The 18,077-nt window shown below is 45.8% G+C and overlaps 1 protein-coding gene across 2 annotated transcripts in view; it reads left to right on the top strand.

Moving 5' to 3' along the window:
• Window positions 1-5,954: 5,954 nt before the first annotated feature.
• The window catches only part of CMTM4 (CKLF like MARVEL transmembrane domain containing 4), a 41,105-nt gene continuing 28,982 nt past the window's right edge, over window positions 5,955-18,077 (top strand). For both annotated transcript variants that reach the window (XM_037408775.1, XM_037408776.1), the window contains exon 1: window positions 5,955-6,600. In XM_037408775.1, the coding sequence (XP_037264672.1) occupies window positions 6,415-6,600 (186 nt within the window). In that variant the 5' untranslated portion in view covers window positions 5,955-6,414. The remainder of the gene's footprint in view (window positions 6,601-18,077) is intronic.

The raw sequence follows: 18,077 nt of genomic DNA, 5'->3' as shown, positions 1-18,077 counted from the left end.
TCAGGATTTATTAGTTCCGCTGTGTATGGCTTTGTAGAGTTGGGGCCATATGCCTGCCTTGAGTTTATAGCCAGTGATGGAAGACTTGAAATTATTTTTCCTGTTTAAAAAAAGAAAGAAAATGAAAAAAAAAAAATACTCTAGGCGGGAATGAGCCAAATTAGCTGAATATAAAGTTCTGTCGTATGGAGTAATTAAGTGCTGTTGAAAAACAGGGATATTCTTTGAACTGTTGTTGTGTTAGGTGATGTTAGCAATAAGCTGTAGTTTAGCTGTAAGTAAAACAAATTCAGAAGGATAATTAAAAAATGAACTTCTTGAACGTTTGCAGTTCCCCACCAGAAGCGCAGGGGACTGGTTTGGTCGTGTAACAACAAACACTATTAAAACAGTTGAGGTCAGTTGTTTTCGCTGGCCCGTTTTGTCCGTCGAAAGAAGGAATGTAGTGAGTGTACTTCATCTTTTTTTTTTTTTTTTTAAGCCTGTTAAGGGACCTTTAAAACTTCGCTTATAAAACATGGTTTATACAATTTTTCATCCTCCCCTTCAGCTTCCCACCTCCTGAAAAAAAATAAAAATTGGCTCTCTCCCTCCAAAGGCCTGCTGTACCCTACATGCTCTGTCTCTTGCTGTAAAAATACTGGCTATGACAGGGGCAGCATGGCCAAGCAGCCAGAGGGGAACTAGTGTTTTCTGACCTGTTCTAGGCCTGTGTGTTTTTTATGGTGGTATTGGAAGAAGACTATCTTTTTTTTTCTCTGTTCAGGCCTTCCCCCCGCCAGTGCCCTGAATAAATGTAGTGCCATGAATAAAGTAAACACTGCTGTCAGTCTCTCTGCATATTTTTCAGTATGCTTCATTATACGGGATTCTTTCAAAAGAAATATAACTCACAGCCTTGGCTGGTTCCCAGCACCATTAAAGGTCTTCTGGCACTTTTCTTAAGCATACGAGGTTTTGCTTCTATTTTTTTATAGAAATTAATTTCACCTCCCTGCTATGTAGAATGTCTGCTGCCCTCCAGCCCAGCTGTGGCTGCAAGGTAACCCCTCGCCAGTACTTGCAGATTGCACGTGGTTTTAAAAGGTTTTGGAGATGAAAGGAGTTGGTGACTCCATCAGTGACGAAGGCGGGGGGGAGAAACCAACCCTGGACTGGTAGACAATACCGAAGGAGATGTCAATTGTTAATCTGGAGTAAAAAAAAAAAAAAAAAGCTGCTCTGTGAATGGCTCGTTGTTAACAGCATGTAAAGCCATGTTCGTAAGTCTGCAAAGTAAGGGTCCAGCTAACTTTATCAGCAGTGTTGCCTTTCTTGGTTTGGTTTCTTAGGGGATTCTTTCTCTTGGTTCATTTGTTTTTGAAGGGGAAATGCTGTTTCCCGATAGCAATGCTATTAATCCAGGAGTGACGCTTTTACCTGTTCCCTTGAAGGTGCAGCCAGCCCTGTACAGCTCCTTGGGACAGGTCCTGTGCTGATGTTCCAGCCACCGCTGCCTTCTGATCCCCGCTGAGACCTGATGGCCGCCCCTTGGCACTGGCACTGGGGGGATCCGCACCCAAGTGTGTGTACGAGGGCTGTAGTGCCCTCCAGGGCTGCTGTGTGTATTTCCCAAAGCTAAGGGCTGGAATGCAGGTGATGCTGTTGAAAGTATGTGTGGGATGATATTACGGTATAACTGCAGGACAGGGATAGGATTCACTGACGCTTTCTGTTGTGAAAGCAGCGCTTTCTTTTAACGAGACAAAAAGCCAAGGGAGTCGCTCACCGTGCTGTGTCTGTATGTGCCTTAAGTACCCGCACCAAACGGTCAGATTTGAGAAGCAGGGACTATGTTGTCAGCCTGTGAAACTTTCCTGAGTATTCAGTGGAAGAAGATTTTATAGGTCACCCTTCAAATTAGTTTCTTTCTGCCCTTCTCTCTGCTTCTCTCGGTGCTTTCCTCAGTTGATGTGACCGTGCTTTGAGTCCTAGCCGAGGAATTCAGTTCTTGTTACTGCTCCTGAGGCACCTTTATGCGGAGTGGTCTTACCCTGGGAGGTTGAACGGTGCCGCTTCAGCTGTAGTTGGACGTGATGAATAGGAACTGTCGTGCACCGTTCAGCACCAGTTGTCCTCTACCAGTTAGAGATAACTGACTGCATGACTCCCCACCATTCTGTCCAGTTTTCCTTCGCTTAAAGTCCATGTCAGAATTTGCAGCTTATTCCTGTTCTATTAATTCCTAACTCTGACTCAGCAAATTTATGTGCCTGCTTCCCATGCTGCTCATGGCTACAGAGTCAAAGCGTGCATGCCACGCTTCCCACACTATGAAAATGGACAATTTACTGAACTAAGGCACTTAAAACTGCCAGATGTTTTCCTGAAGCAATTTCTTTATTAGCTTTTTGGGGTGGAATGGGGTGGGGTTTGGGATTTTTTTCCCCAACTGCAAAGTTGAGAAAAAGCTTCAGCATTTTTTACATTGAGAAATTCAAGGGGAAAAAAGCCTCCTCTCTGATGCCAGAGTTAAACTCTAATCACTGCTCAGCTCTCTTGGAATTTGGCAGCATACCAGTGCTCCTTCCCTTTGGTAGGTCATGTGGAAATACCGGAGCATTTTCTTAAAGAACCTCTCAGCTCTTTTCAGGTACTTGCACAGATGTAACTTTCCTGTTAGGATTCTAATTCCTTTCACACCCTTAACTATGTTTAAGCACCTTTCGTAATAAGCACCATTCAGATCTACAAAATTTTATGTATAAACATTAAAATACTTTAAAATGTGTTAAAACTACATAAATGCAGCTTTAAAAATCTGGTTTTAAGTTGATAGTCCTATTCAGTCATAAATCTCATGCTTTAATCTTGAAAATAAAACTTAAACATGCTTAATGAAATGAATCCACAAGCAGTTCACAAGTTTATTAAAGTCTGTATGAATAGCTGAGATGAAAGTTGAGAGATGAGGGTTGCTTTGTACAGTTTGATCCATGATAATATTTATAATTCTCTTTCCACTGCTTTTTTACACCTAAATCATTAGTTGGTTTTAATTTATCACCACTGTCCTGGAGTTTCTTTCTCATGGGGAATTTTTAATTCTGTCAAAGCTGGCTTAACTGTTCTGTAAAAATACAGCTCTTTGATCATTTCATGAGAGTGTCTGTGAATAGCACACTTGGATTTCCTCCCCTCTGTGCTGTTTCTTTCTTGTTTTCACTGTCCAGTCATATTTTAGCTGGATATGAAGTCCCCTCTGATGAGTTCAGTGATCTGATTAGCTTGATACTATGGTGGTGTCTTGAGTGCTGATCATTGACCTGGTTCCCCATTTTCTTATTCTTGGTATGGAGCCACACAATGAAATGGCAGGCTGTGCTTGAAAAGCTTATGAACTTGTGAAAACAAAGTTATCTGAAAGCAACGTGATCTGCCTTGGATGAATGCAATGACCTTTTTACTGGATCAATAGTTTTATTTACATATTAAATGTAGGCATTTTTTTCCTTCAAGTGCTGCAGAGCGGGCTGGAAAGGTGCCGTATCAGGCAAGAATGTGTGTAAAGGATTCCTTTGTTAAATGTTGGCAGCAGCGTCACGAGCCCTTGCCAAGTCTGTCCAGCCCACCCACCCGTCCAGGAGGACGCCAGAAAATCCCCCAGTATGGCTTGGTATTGGCGCTGTGCCATTTACAGCAAGGGGGACGCGGGCTGCACGGAGCGTGGTGCTGAACGGGGCGCCGTGGCTGTGGATGGCAATGCCAGCACCCCGCTGCCCTAGGAGCTGCCTGCGATGTCTGTGAAACGGTGGTTAGGGATGCTGTCAAGATGCTCGCTGAAAATACGCTTTGCAATTGTTCAAATAACGCTTTGGGTAGAGCAGAGAGGACGCTTACTGTGCTTTCGCTACCTGGGCAGCTAGCTCACTGAAGAACAGAGGGGGTTTGGTTTGTCTGTACTTTGCAGCATTCTCAAAATGCTCTTAATGATTTTAAATACATTTAAACTTTGTGACCTCCACTTCATAGGAAAAGCTAAGCGATTAAGAAGTTTGCTGAAGGCTGCGAAGGAGGCAGAGGCTAAGCCAAAACCCAGCATCAAGATCTCTTATCGCCTGGCCTTTTTCTTAAACCACTCAACTATATCTCCCTTTGTCCTTCATTTGCCTTCTGCAGTACCACCTTTTGATTCTCTTTCAACTAACCGATGTGTTTCGGTTAGAACTCCAAAAGAGTCACCAAAATAATATTCACTGGATGTTTCAAAAACGTTTTCACTCTTTTGCTCGGGATAGTTTTCCAGAACTGCCACAGCAGTCCCTTGAAACAAATGTTAAATGTCTCCATAGGTGAATGTGGATAAACTGTGTTTGAAACAGCTGTGGAGCCCTAAGTTAAAAGGAATCCAGAGAAGCTCTCCTAAGCGACAGCTACCTACCCATGATATTTCCTACAAGAAAGGAGCTTTGTGAGACTTCTGATTTCCCCAGAGTTATACAAGAACTGAAATAAGAGACTGTAAAAACCTGTTAGTCCATCATGGCCAGCCCTGTGCCAATGCAGGATAACCCCCTTGCATTTAGGATTTCATGTTGTTAGGCTACTTTCATGTGACCCAAGCAGCAGAGTTACCATCCTTCTCCATTCCTTGCTCATGTTTTCCTTTTTTTTTTTCTTTTTTTCTTTTCCTGCCCTTTGCCCTTTACCGAAGGGCAACGTTTCTGTTTTCTTAAGCACGTCTCCTAACTCTTAATTTTGCATGAGAAAATCAGCCTCTTCCAGCAGCAGGGTATATCAGAGAATCCACGAAAAGACTTCCATCAGCAGTGGCCCGTCAGCTGTGTCTCCAGTTAGCCAGGCAGCTGATGGCAGACAAAACCCTGGTGCTCTCCAGTGCGCTCTCTGTGGCCTTAGTTCTTGGGATCTATTTATACAGAGACCAAGGAAAAGAAGAAAAATGTCTTGAAATTAAAAGTCACATGGTAGTAGGCAGAACCCTCCAAAAGAAGAAGGGTTAAAGGAGCTTCCGAAGAACCAAAAGGGAGAAATGAAGCCAGACACAAAGCAAGGGAAATCACATGGTCGATAATCCGCAGTGTTCATGGAAAACCGGGGTGGTAAGGTGGTGTCTCGGAGGCTGGGGGAAGGTCCTAGAAGAAGTAATATGTGTGAACATCCTGCATGAGCAGTGTGGAAGGGAACAGTGTAGCCTGTCAATGGCAAGAGCTAGGCAAGGGATCTGGCTGGCAAAGGCGGCAGATCGCAGGGTGCAGCACCCAGCACTCGCATGCTTGGCCTGCAGTACCTGGCAGCTGTCTCTCTCCCTGCACCTTAGAAAAAGTTTTTTCCGATGCATTTGATATGCCTGTGTTTGCTACATCACGTTGCAATTTCTCATTATTTGTGGTGACACAGCATAAGAAGCAGCGTTTCCAAACAGCGACTCAGTGCCCGTCAAGACTAACCGTCTGCTTGGACAACCGCACCGAGCCAAGGAGGCTGCCAGAGCTCCGATCCCGGGGCAGCGCGCCCCGAGGGGCTGCGGGGCGCGGGGTGCTGCGGGCACGGCCCCGGGCGGCTCGGGGGCGCGATCCCGAGCGGCGCTGCCCGCGGGGCCCCCGGGTCACGGACGCAGCTTCCAGCGCCGGTGGCCTCCGCGGGGCCGGGTGCGGCGGGGAGCGCCCCAGGTGGCAACGTGGTCGCGCCGCGGGCGCCAGCGCCTGCCGAGGCCCCGGCAGGGGCCAGCCCGCCGCGCCCGGGGGTTCCGCAGCCGGGAGGCGCGGCGGGCCGGGGGCAGGTGCCCACCCTCCTCAGCCGGGCTCGGCAGGGCGGCCCGGGGGCGGCGCCGCGGCGGGGGCAGGTGCCGGCGGCGGGGACGGGGCGGGCGGGGGCCGCGGGCCGGTGGAGGCACCGCCCGGCCGGGCGCGCCCCGCGGGGCGGGCTCTCTCCGCCCTTTCCGCTGCGCGCAGGGGGAGGAGCGGCGGCGGCGGCGGCAGCGTCCCCGCTCGGAGCCGAGCTGCCGTGCCGGGACCGGGGGAGGGGAGCTGAGCCGCGGGCTGGCCGCGCCGCCCAGGGGGTCGAGGGGGCCCCGGCGGTCTCGTCCCTGCGGGAGCCCGGGCCGGGCTGCACCGCGGCGGCCCCGGGCACGGCGGCTCCGCGCGCCCCTCGGCGGGGCCAGGGCGCCCCCGGGCGGCGGGGCGCTGAGCGCGGCGCCGCTCTCCTCCTCCTCCTCCTCCTGCTACCGGGGCTGAGGCGGCGGCCGGGCCGGGGCAGGGCACCATGCTGCCCCCGCTCTGCCCGCGCCGCTCCGCCTGACGCGGGGCCGGGGCAGCCATGCAGCCGGCGCGCCGCTAGGTGAGCGCGGCGCGGCTGGGGCCGGAGCTCCGCGGTCACCCCCTCAGCAGCGCGGCGGCACCGGCAGGCACCGGCACCATGAGGAACGGCGATGACCTGGAGGGCTTCGACGGCGAGGCGTCCAGCACCTCCATGATCTCGGGCTCCAGCAGTCCCTACCAGCCCACCACGGAGCCCGTCAGCCAGCGCCACGGGCTGGGCGGCCTCCGCTGCGACTTGGACTACCTGCGGGGCACCTTCGGCAGGATCAAGCTGGCCGAGGTGGTAGGTACCGCCGGCGGGCAGCGGGCCCGCGGCTGCCCGCGCTCGGGAGAGCCCCCTCCGCGCCCCGGCGGGCGCCTTCCCCCGTGGCGGTGCGGGCGGGGAGCGGGGGGAGGCGGCGGGGCCGTGCCGCCGGCCCGGCGGCGGGGTGCGTACCTGCGGGCGCGGCGCCTGGCGGCGGCCCAGCCGGCCTCCATTTCAGGCGGGCCGGGCGCGCCGTGTCACCCGCCGCCGCCGCTGAGCTCGGCGCTGCGGGGCGCGCTGTCGGAGCGGCCGGCCCCGCTGGGTGCGCGGGGTCGCGGCCGCCCGGGGCGGGGCGGGGCGGGGGGGCCCGCTGAGGCCCGGGAGCGGGGCGAGCCGCCCGCCCGCCTCCCGCCGTGCCCGGTGGCTGGAGGAGTCGCCGCTGTGTTTGCGGTGGCGGGAGGCACGTCAGGTGGCTCCCCCTCGCCGCGGGAAGCGGCCCGGGCCTGGCCTCCATTACGGCGGGGCTTGGGGGGCGTTCGGCTGCGCCCGCCGCTTTTGGTGGGGGGTTTGACCTGGGGGTGCGCGCTGCGGCCGGCCCGTGCCCTTTGGTCGCCGGGGTGTTGAGAGAACTGCACAGCTACAGGTTTTGCGTGGGTTAAAAAAAACAACAAAAAAGTCAGTTTACCAGTACGTAAGCGCTTCGGGTGTTGGATGTTCTTTCACTTCGATGGACTTAACGGAGAAGGGCGTCGGGGAGGGGCCCGGAGGGGCGCACCCGTGGGTGCCTGGGCTGCAGGCGGGGGGCTCCTGGCTGCGGGGTCCCCCCGCCCCCCCCTCGGTCAGGGGGCTCCTGGCTGCGGCCCTCCCCGGCCCCCCCGCGGGCTCCAGGTGAGGAGCTGGGGCTGCGGGTTGTCCCCCGTGCCGAGCCGCTTGCCTGTAGCAGGCCGAAGTTCTCCTCAGCACGCAGACTACCAGAACAGAAACCCCGGCAGATAACCCAGCCACACCTGCCTTTCCCCAGTCTGAAATAAAATGTAAGTGGTGTTTGCCCACATCCTTCGAAAGGCTGAACTCTTCGGTTTGATGACAGCCCTGCAAGGCTTGGGGCACCCCAGCAGCCAGGTGTGTCCCGATGCCGAAATGTGTTGTCATCTTTTCTGGTGTTGATGCTGGTGCTGGTTTTCATCTGATCCACTCTCAAAGTCACTTGGATACCACCGTTTTTTAAATCAACAAATGTGTTTTTCCAGGGTATTATTTTAAAATAGGCATTTTATGAAAACAGCAGTAAGTCTGAAATACGCTTTTAAGTAGTATCTTCCAGGGTACTACAAACTGTTTTTCCTTAAAAAGGGCGAGTTCTTTGAGGGCTGTGGTGGCAGAAACACTTAAATCTTTCGTAGGTAGGAACTTCAGCATTTAAACCCGCTACTGGTTAGTACGAAACAAAGCTTGTTTGTACAGGTTTTGTGTAAAATACCTTCAAAGTATCCTAGGTTCAACAGTGACACAAGTTTATAGAGGAATGCGGTGATGAATATGTGATCGCTTTTTGCAAACACAGTGAAAATCTGGAAGTGTGATTTGTTTTTTCTCTCCTCAGTGTAGAGTAGAATGTGGCCCGCAAGTGGTAGCGATGAGTGTGTTACCCAAGTAGTCTTAACAACGGGGAATAGTTGTATTTGCATGATGTGTTTTTAGGACTGAAGCCAAGGGATCTGTCATCGCTGTGCAACACCTACCTGTCTTGGAGCTGTTAAAAACTGTCCATGTGGTAGAAATCCTGGGGTGGTGCTGAAATAATCTGCCCTCGGGATTTTTGTTTCTGTTCCTACTGCTGATACTTTCTGTAGTACACTAATAACTGTGGCAGGTGACGTTAAAAGCTTGTCATTAAAATGAGTAATTACTGATCGTGAGTAAGCAAATCCTGATCTGCTTGGAACAAGTTCCCAAGATACATGGAGTACACCTCTTAAATTTTCGAGTCTTGTAAAGAAAGATGGGAGGGAAAACCACACTGTGCTGGAGTTACAGATAGGGGAGTTTTATTGTCTGTTGAACAAAGACATCGCTACTTCAGTGCGTTGTTAGGAAGTTGTATACGTGTGGATTAGTATCTTCAGGGTAACTGAGTGATGCGCTGGGCCTTTTTAGTAAGAGTGATCTGAGTTAGTGCGCATGGTTCCTACAGAGTGTATGAATTCAGTGGGTCAGAAGTTAACAAGAAATTAAATTAGCTAATATAGGGTGGAAACCTATGTACTGTCTCAACACGTTTAGTTTCTGCACAGTTGTATTCAGAAGTAGCTCTACAATTCATGGTAAGGATTGGTAGAGCAGACCACTGAATTTTGCAAACTGGTGGAAAACTGAGCAGTTTTAGAAAAGAGAACACGGTCTGCAGTGTATTTAATTCACTTATTTGACAAGTATAGCTGTTTTAATTAAAATGTTTAATACATTTGCAGAAACTGTAGGAACTAAAATATCTAAGTCTGTAATACAGAACTCTAGCTCTTAAAAACAAGGAGGAACTCCCTTTGCACAGAAGAAAACTTAGAAAAAAAGTATTGGTTAAGATAAAAGGTCTGTAAATATAGTAAAAAGAATGCTGCAGGAAAGATTACAATGCCTGTGCTTCATTTAGCATCAGGATTTGTCTTAAAGTACATGTATGATTGGCAGTCAGCAGTATCAGCTCAAGACAAACAATTGCTGTTGAGTCTAATCTTCAGTTGAAGGACTTTGTGCAAATTAGTTTGTAGTGCTGTGTGTGAAGGATAACTGTTGGACATCAGCTTAAATGGTTCTTCCAAATGCCCATTCTTGATTGCCAAAAGCAGAAGGAATAGGGGAAAAAAAACCCATGTGACTGAAAATAGGTGATTGTAGGGCTCTGTTACTTTGTTGTAGGTTTGTCTTCATCAGTTCAAAATACTGTTACAGGAGTTGTTGCAAGAGAGAAAGCAGTATGACATTTTAGGCATATGGAGTAATTTAAGTGCTGTTAGAGGGGACAATAGTTTTAACTTACATTTCAACAGAATATGTCCTATTAAAGGGGCACCAATATAACGGGTTATAATAACAATTCACGTGTAATTTTGTGTGGCTTGCTTTGAGTCTTATTTTGGCTGGCTTTCTCTTGACTCCCAGAAGAGGTTGAATAGCGTTATGGTGCTTGGTTAATTTTACATTGGGTATGCAATTAAGAAAACAGTATTTTACTATTTCGGGCTTTTTACTAATATTCATGGTTAAGTTGAACAATTATGTAGTACCTACGTCTGCCTGCCTGCTAATGGTCAGTAATATCAACATGAAGAATAGCAAGGAAGTAATAAAAAGGGCTCATGTGGAACAGCTTAGTATTGAACTGATTTTCCTCTTTTTGAAAGTTTTATTGTGAGGTAGGTAAGCTTTTCGGAAAGTAGCTCTTCTGCTTGTATCTTACTGTTCTGTTGAAATAGTTGTGTGTGTGTTTGTTTGAATCTCTGAGGAAACATCTGCTGTAACTGGGGCTGCAGCTGTACGCCGTGAAGAAGCTCGAGGGAAGGAAGATGGTGAGTGTTGGACTGTATCAGGAAAAGAGTGCCCAGGGCTGCTGGGGTGGCCCAGGCACCTGATGAGGTGTCATCAGGCAGGTGGGAAGGAAATGGCATGAAGAGAAATGAATGGGGGGGGGGGGGCACTTAGAGTAGCATGGATTGCTCGTGTTTGGTTTGGGGCTTTTTTATTATTATTATTTATTTTAAAGTGAGGGTCTGAATTTGAAATGGAAGTCGGGGAGAGGCCAGTACACATGTGTACACTAACTGAAGAAATGCTTTCCCTTTGGGGTAGTTGAAATCTAGCTGGAAATCATCTCAACTGACTTTACAGCGTTTAGATGGAGCAATACCTTGCCTTACAACAGATAGGAAAGATTAGGTAGCTGTCCTTGGAGACCGGAGCAGAAAAGCTCTTTGGAGTTTATTTTTATTACTCTGGCATGGTTTTATGTTTGCCATGCTTTTGGGGGCTTTAATACTTCCCATGGAGATTATTGTGTAATAATCATACAGATATCCCTGAAAAACTTCCCTATGGGCATCCTCAAATGATTTGTTTCATTTCAGTACTTTGTCTGTATTCCCTTAAATTTCCTAGGGAGTGTCTCTCCGTTTTTCTGAGTGTGGTTGCTGAAGAAAGGTGTTTACTGTGTGAGTAATCAGGAGGGGCCCATTGCTGTCATCCGAAAGAGATGGGCTAGTTCACAGGTACCATCTCTTTGCTGGAAATAGTTTCACTTTAGATAAGGTTGCCTAATTATTTTTTTCCCTACTGTATTTTTCTCTTCAGCTTTTCTAAATGCATTACTATTTTTCCTTCATGTTGTAATTCTGCACCTTCAAGGATCTTACTGTTATTAAAGTTGGGCATAGACATATATTTCCCACTGAAATTCCCATGGTGAGTCATGGCTACCTGTTGTTTGCTTCTTGGTTTCTTTGGGAACTGTAGCGCCGGGTGGGCTGTTCATCGGGCCACTAGATGAGTTATGAGGAAACCAGGCAGGGTTCTGTTGGGAGCCCTCCTTGGTTCTCACTGGGATCCTGCCAGTTGTTCACAGGCACTTGATTTAATGTAATGTCTGTCACCTTTAACAGCTGGGACGATTCATGTGAATGATTGTGCCTGGCTGGTTTTTGTGATGGTGGTGGTGGTTAGGAATGGTTTAACTGGAGCAGTAAGATCACGGAGCAACCTTTTGATGGAAGTAGCAAGTGTCAGAAAACCTGTATCACGTGCTAGCTTCAAAGAGGGTGGCATTTGTGGTGGTTAGTGATGGCCTCTGTGGCTCTGGACAGACATAGACTTTCTTTTCTTCATGTGTCTGTTCCAAATGCTACAAAAATCCATTAGAGAGATTCCTTTTAAAGAAGATAATACTTCTGCTTGGGAGGTCTCAGAGCTACAAGTTGCTGATGAGTGTACTGGGAAGTATCACTGCGTGCTTGCTCTCGTCTTGTTCTCTATAGCATATGCTATTGCCCGTCAGTGGAGGCAACATTTTGAGCTAAATGAAATCTGGTGGGAATAGCTGTTCATATGTTCACAATTTTCAGAATAAAAAGGCCCATCTTCATTGGTGGAGAGTAGCTGAATGTTGGAAAAAGTTGTTTTGTGGCTTACTGTCATTATACATTTCCAGATCCAGAAACTGGTTAAAACCAGGGCTACAGTAAAAGTCTTTGCGATCAAGATCTATTGAGATGAAGAAAACACCTCGGAAGGCCTGTAATACATGTTCTACATGGGTAATAAGACCATTGAGAATTCTCATTGTTAATTATAAAAAAAAAATTAGAGTAATAGCATTTATGTTCCAAGGAGTAAGCTAATTGCTAACTATTACAATCTGGTTGAAAACCACTATGAGGCATTCAGTAATCTCATTTAATTATTGCTGCCTTCTGCCTTCAGCTCAGCATCTTTCTGATCACTTCTGGAGGGGAGGATGAGATGGGCTCCCCACCCTCCTGCCCCGGTCTGGTGTGTCACATCCCAGGGCATGTCTGGCTCTTCTCCGCTCCTTTCACCCGGGGTGCCTCTGCGGTGCCCCTGAGCAGCTGCACAGCAGTATCATCTCTGATCTGCTTTGTTTATGGGTTGTTAGTGGTGAGCCAGGTGCTTTATAGGGAGTTCTCATTTTATAAATTATAGGAGTTAACCAGTTTGCCAGTGGATGCAGTGTGAATAAATCAAGATTTCTTGCACAGCAGTTAATGTGAAGTTTGGTTTTATGTAAATGGGAGTGTTAATTATGCTACAGAAAAATAGGTGGTACATAGTGGAGGTCAGTAGATGACGTTCTCTGCGTGGTAAGGTCATTCTGTGGTGGTCAGGTCATTGGTCCTGGTGTAAAGCACTCTGTGGTCTCTGTGAGAAGCAGAACACTGCAGGAGACATCTGGGCCTTCTGAGGCAGCTGCAGTGCCACGGGCAGCCCTGTACCTGATGGTTTTTTCCCCGAGTGATAGTTGCACTTTGTTCATTTGTTCTGCGCTTTGGAGGTCTAGAAACCTGCCTCGTTTCTGCTGTGAATTTAATTCTAGCAAATGTACTTGTTGTTAATTCCTCCTTACTCCTTTGTGTGCTTTGCAGCAGTTGTCTGCACTCAGCTAGCCCTTGTCTTGCTGCGTCAGGCGAGGGAACGTTCTGAACTCTGCTTCTAAGAGGGGCTTGCTGGGCTTGGGACTGCCCAGCAGCCTGGCTGTGTACCACTGCTCACTGGTTCCTCAGTGGGCACAACCTGAGCAGCAGGTCGCCTTAGAGGTGTACCTTACTCGCCTGTACCATGACATGTATTTCTCAAGCCTCTGCTGGAAATACCTCTTCTGTTATGTCATAGGGTTGCATTGGTATTTTATAGTCATTCTGTGATTAGCTGTATCTTTCATCTTTCATTCTCTTACAGTTTCCAAGCAATAAATACTTGTTTATGTAAGAAACCCATGTGAGACTGTTGTATGTTGAGCTTTGACTCTCAGTGGCATATGTGTAGCTGCATGTTCACCAGTATCCACTGTCATACTTAACAACTTAAGATCTTTGGCATTTGTCTTTAGAAAAGTGATGCCGTTATGTCATATGAAAAGGATCAAATTTGTAATACACCTAGAAAACCTGTCTTTAGGTAAAACATGTCTCTTTGGTGTCTCTGAAATTCTTTGATGTCTCTTTAAAAGTTGTAGATTGGCATTGCTGAGTGGTGATATTTTTATACTGACATTTACTTTAGAGGAAGAATGATAACTGTTTAGCTTTGCTTTTTGTTGTGTCTGTGTGCGACTAAATAAGAGACTGTTGTCTTGCCACTGAAAGGTGAATGGGGTTTGGTCTCTTCCATGGTGTTGCTTAACTACCATCTGCCTGTGGGCTGGTGTCCTGCTGCGGGTAAACTCGACATTCCTGTTGTAAACTTCTCTCTGAGATGGTGGATAGTTCTAGATTCTGCTTTCAGAAGAAATTTCTATAAACTCTGTAATAAATGTTTTCCCTCCTGTTATGAACAAGCGTAGTAGTAACAGGTACACTATACTGATTGCGGATGCTCCAGTATGAAATGTAGTTCTAATGACATTAGTATTTGGAAAGCTACCTTCTTTTCTTTTAATCTTTCTTGTAATGTCTTTTGTTGATGAGCCTCCCCAGTGATTAAATTACCATCTCGAGATAAGATGACAAGGAGAAGGACTAGAAATGTAGGAGGTGTTTTTCTTCTAACCTAACCAGTATAGGAGGAATCTGTTATTTCTGATGCAATTTAATGCATCATTTTGTCAAATCAACTTGCACGCTTTTTGATAGGCATCATCCTGTGCTCAAAACTGCATTTCAGAAATACCTGCCTTGCTTCTAGACCTCAACAAATAATTCTATACTGAAATTTTGTATATTGAGATGACTAGATGCACAATGAATAGACATTTTAACAGTGGGTCAGCTGCTGTTACTGTGTAGTGGTAGTAGTTGCTACTTCTGAATTAGAGCTGGATTAAAAAATTATATTCTGATTATTTTTTTAAGTAAGTCACCTAATTCTTAGGTGATTTGTGTAGTCAGTTGCTTCCAAAACATGGAAAGCATGGAAGTAATGTTCAGGTTTCTCTGGGCCTTGAACTATCAACTCTTCAGGATATGGAAGGAGGAAAGCAAAAGCTAGGTAACACCAACCTGATGTAGAATAGGTGTAAGAACGTACAACCATGAGTAGAGTAAAGATGGGTCAAAAATATTTTTTAGACTATGGGACAAGAGGTCTTAGAGCTGGCATAGCAGTCACCCAAACTAAGAAGCCCAAGCGGTACAGAACAGCATGATTCAAGTAATGCAGTCTTTATGGTGCTGGATCTCAAGCATTGTTTTATGTGGTAGATGTCCAGGATGAAAGCTGTACTCATGCTGCAGTATGTTATTAGAATGGCATAATGCCTGAAATGTGGTTTCAGGTAAACAGAGTAAATTTTGATGTTTTAATCTTACTTTGTGCAAATTAAACTGGAAACTAAACTCTTCAAGTATCACGTTCCTGACAGTTGTCATTAATTAATTACGGCTCTGATAGGTAATGCCTTAGCTTGTGGAAGAATACGATGCATTTTTAACCAAACAAGTTCCTTCAGCATTGTCTGAAGTTTTTAAATATGTAACTTGATAGTCAAGTATTGATACTTCAATTATATCTGTTTGAGGCACTTCTTTAAATTTTCTTTGGCTTGTGTGTATGGTCACAAAGTGTCCAGGTTGCAAGTGAGCCAGCCTTGTTTGCGATCGTTCCCCTCCTACAGCAGCCGTGTGCCGGGTATGTAGGGATATGTCCTGTGCTTGGATCTGGCATTGGCTGTGGTGATACTTCTGCTGTAACTTTCACTGAAGCTAAGCGCTGTTATTTTCAAATGCTATAAATCTGCCAGTGATACAGCACTACTCATGACGGTTCTGGCAGTTTGTTGCGAAATAATTTTATGAACCAACTACAAGCATTTCTTTATGAGTGTTTTCCTGTTCTTTTGTGCATTTTACACTGAAATCTTCATGCAAGAAGGCAACAAGCACAGTTGTGAATATTATGAAATACTTAAGTTCTGCAAGTCTTTGATAACCTTCAGTAACTTCTGTCTTATGAAATTATTTTCTAGTTAGAACTGATGCCGCCACTTAGAGTGTAATATCATTTAAAAAACCTAACTGTTGTTTAATGCTTAGAAATTTTTTATCTAATATAGGTGAAACCTTTTATTTAACATTGAGATCTTTTGAGTTTTTATGATGTTATCACTTAGTAACATTTATAAAGTATTTTTGGAAAAAGTGCTCTTCCAGAATTACAGGCTGGTGTCCTAAGTCTCTGGGATGTTCAATATGTCTAGGTCATGGTGGCAGTACAGTAAGAGCGGTGGCCAAGCAGGCGAAGGCATTGTTGCCAGGCTTACGGCTCTTGTGTTGTTAACGGCATTTTATAGTTCTCGGTTTGCAGTGTGCCCAGTTTGTTTGCAGTCTTTGGGCAGATCTGTTCTTCAGTTATAAAATCACATGTAGGTGGATTTGCAGTTATGCAACAACAGTTTGTGGGCTCTTTTCTATTTGGGATGAGACACTGCTGTGTAACGCTTCTAAGTCTAAACAGCAAGGCGGGCTTGAAGGCTTCATGCATTCCGCAGTACAGCTGGCAGTGCTCTTTAATGTTCTGGCCTACATCTACTTTTTTTAATGTTCTGTTTTACCAGTATGTCTAGACTATTTTTGCCTTTTAAGGCATGGCATCTAAGAGGGCCTTCAGATCGCAATCTTGGGAAGGTTGGGATTGCAAGGACTTTTTTGCACCATTTCCTTTAAACAAAAACAAACCCAAAAAACTTTAATGGATTCCTTAGGACTACTTTAAGTTCTTGATTGTTTTCTCATTAAAATTCCTTTCTTGTTTTAGTACTTGTGGGATGTTTGATGCTTACTCATAGTTGGGATTAAATGGGGTTTTAAAGGATACAAACTGATTCTGATAGTCTTAAAATAGAACTCTCACTTTTTAAAGTAGCCTGACAGGCTAGTTAAACAAGAGGCTGCACAGATCAAATACTTGACAAATTTTATGAGTACACCTTTACTTTTTAAAACCAATTAATTTATCCTACTGTTTGTTACAGATTTACAGTACTGTGTTTTAATACTGTTTTGACTAGCCAGGTTTCCAGCACAGGTTGGCCTGTGAACATGAATGGGAACATGAAGCCAGGTCAAAAGTCTTGATTTTTCTCTTTCCTTTTAAGAGCAGTGTAGAGAATTCTCATAAGTGAAGCCAATTTTTTTTTTCTACTTTAAAAATCATACAAACATAGTCTCAGTAACTTGCTGTGTTCCAACAGGGAGCGTGTGTGTGTATGTACCATACAGAATGAGTGTGCAGCCTGAAGGCAAAAATAGGGTAACTGTATTTATCCATTTTATTTAAATAGAAAAGATATGATATAAATTTTGAGTTCTTACGGCTTGACTTAATAGAAAGTACTAGGAAATGGACCAGAGAGGATACTGTACCCTTGCTGAAAGGCTGGGTATGGGAAGTTGGACAATGTACTGAGTTCCCTGGACACGCTCTATTAAATTCCCTGCGCAGCTGTTATTAACAATCTTAATAAATGCTGACACAAAACTAGTGACTTCTAGTGACACTAATTATTAAACTAGTCTTCAAGACAAACAAGAATTACCAACGATTTTTAAGGAAGCTAATTTCTATCTTCCCCTGCCGTGAGGACTGAAAGTGAGGCTTACTACGCTTCCCTGAACTTAGCTGTTAATCTGTATTTTTTTCCCCTCATTTTATTTCCTGCAGTTAGTTTTTACTCTGTGTTACTACTGTAAAGTCCACATAAGTAGGGCTAGCAGCAAATGGGACTAACAGAAAAATACTTTTTCTGCCCCCACTCTGTGCAGCTGGCAGTGGCTGAGGAAAGGTGCAGATGTATACAAAATTATATTTAGTGCAGCACCGAAGAAATGCATGATGTGTTTCGTGACCTGTTTTTACCTAGCTTATCTAAGAACATGATATGCAAATGTTAGTCAAATTGTGGTAAAATGGGACTTGAAGAAACTTGGTTGAGTAGTTGTACTGTTTAAGAATTTCCACTTCTGTTATGCGCATGATTTAATTATGGTTTTCATAACTCCAGAGCGCTGTTCTGAAGTCCGATGTGGGACATACTGCAGTGGCTTAGTCTGCAAGAGTTTGCTTTGCTTTGTGGTGTGTCCCCCTCTGCTCCTTTGGCATAGGCATGGGGATGCTGAGGCTTGCTGAAGTGACTTGGGAGAATTTTACTGTGACCTTTGTGAGTTGCAGCTGCCTCTGAGGAACCTGCCGTGTCTTGCAGCAGGCAGTATTGTTAGAGAGGGTAGCCTGTGACGCTTGGCAGTTACAGGGAGATGGCTGTAAAAGCTGTGCTTGCCCGATGTCTGTCAAAATGAGTATGAGACAACGAATGGGAGAATTAAGCCTCAAACATCAGGATACGGTGAAAGGGGTGGGGGGGAACCCTACCTCCTATAATTTTCTGTTTATGTCCACTCACTGAAGCCATTGGCACAATTCAGTGTACTGTTGGTATGGAATAAAATAAGTCTTTGCGTTTATGAGTTGTTAGTTTCAATGGGTTGCATAGGGATTAAGTGATTATTACAGTATATAAATGGGAAAGTTAGAAATACATAACTTGGTACATTGGGATTTTATTCATTATCTTGCAGGACCTGATGCTTATGAAAATACTTTGTATTATGGTGCATATGAATTGTAGTTTTAGGGACTGGAGGCACAGGTTCCTGTGGAAGGGAAGCGGTGGGACTGGTTGTTCTGCGTGGGTTTTTTGCATTTTTGTTTAAAGCATGGCTCTCTTATGATTTTCAAATGAATGTTCATGTAGGATGGGGTTGCTACAAAACTGTTGATGGGCTTCTGTTTATGGGACAGGT

Source organism: Falco rusticolus, chromosome 15 (assembly GCF_015220075.1).
Source record: "Falco rusticolus isolate bFalRus1 chromosome 15, bFalRus1.pri, whole genome shotgun sequence".
NCBI classification, from domain to species: Eukaryota; Metazoa; Chordata; class Aves; order Falconiformes; family Falconidae; genus Falco; species Falco rusticolus.
This window is presented reverse-complemented; position numbering and strand designations above follow the sequence as displayed.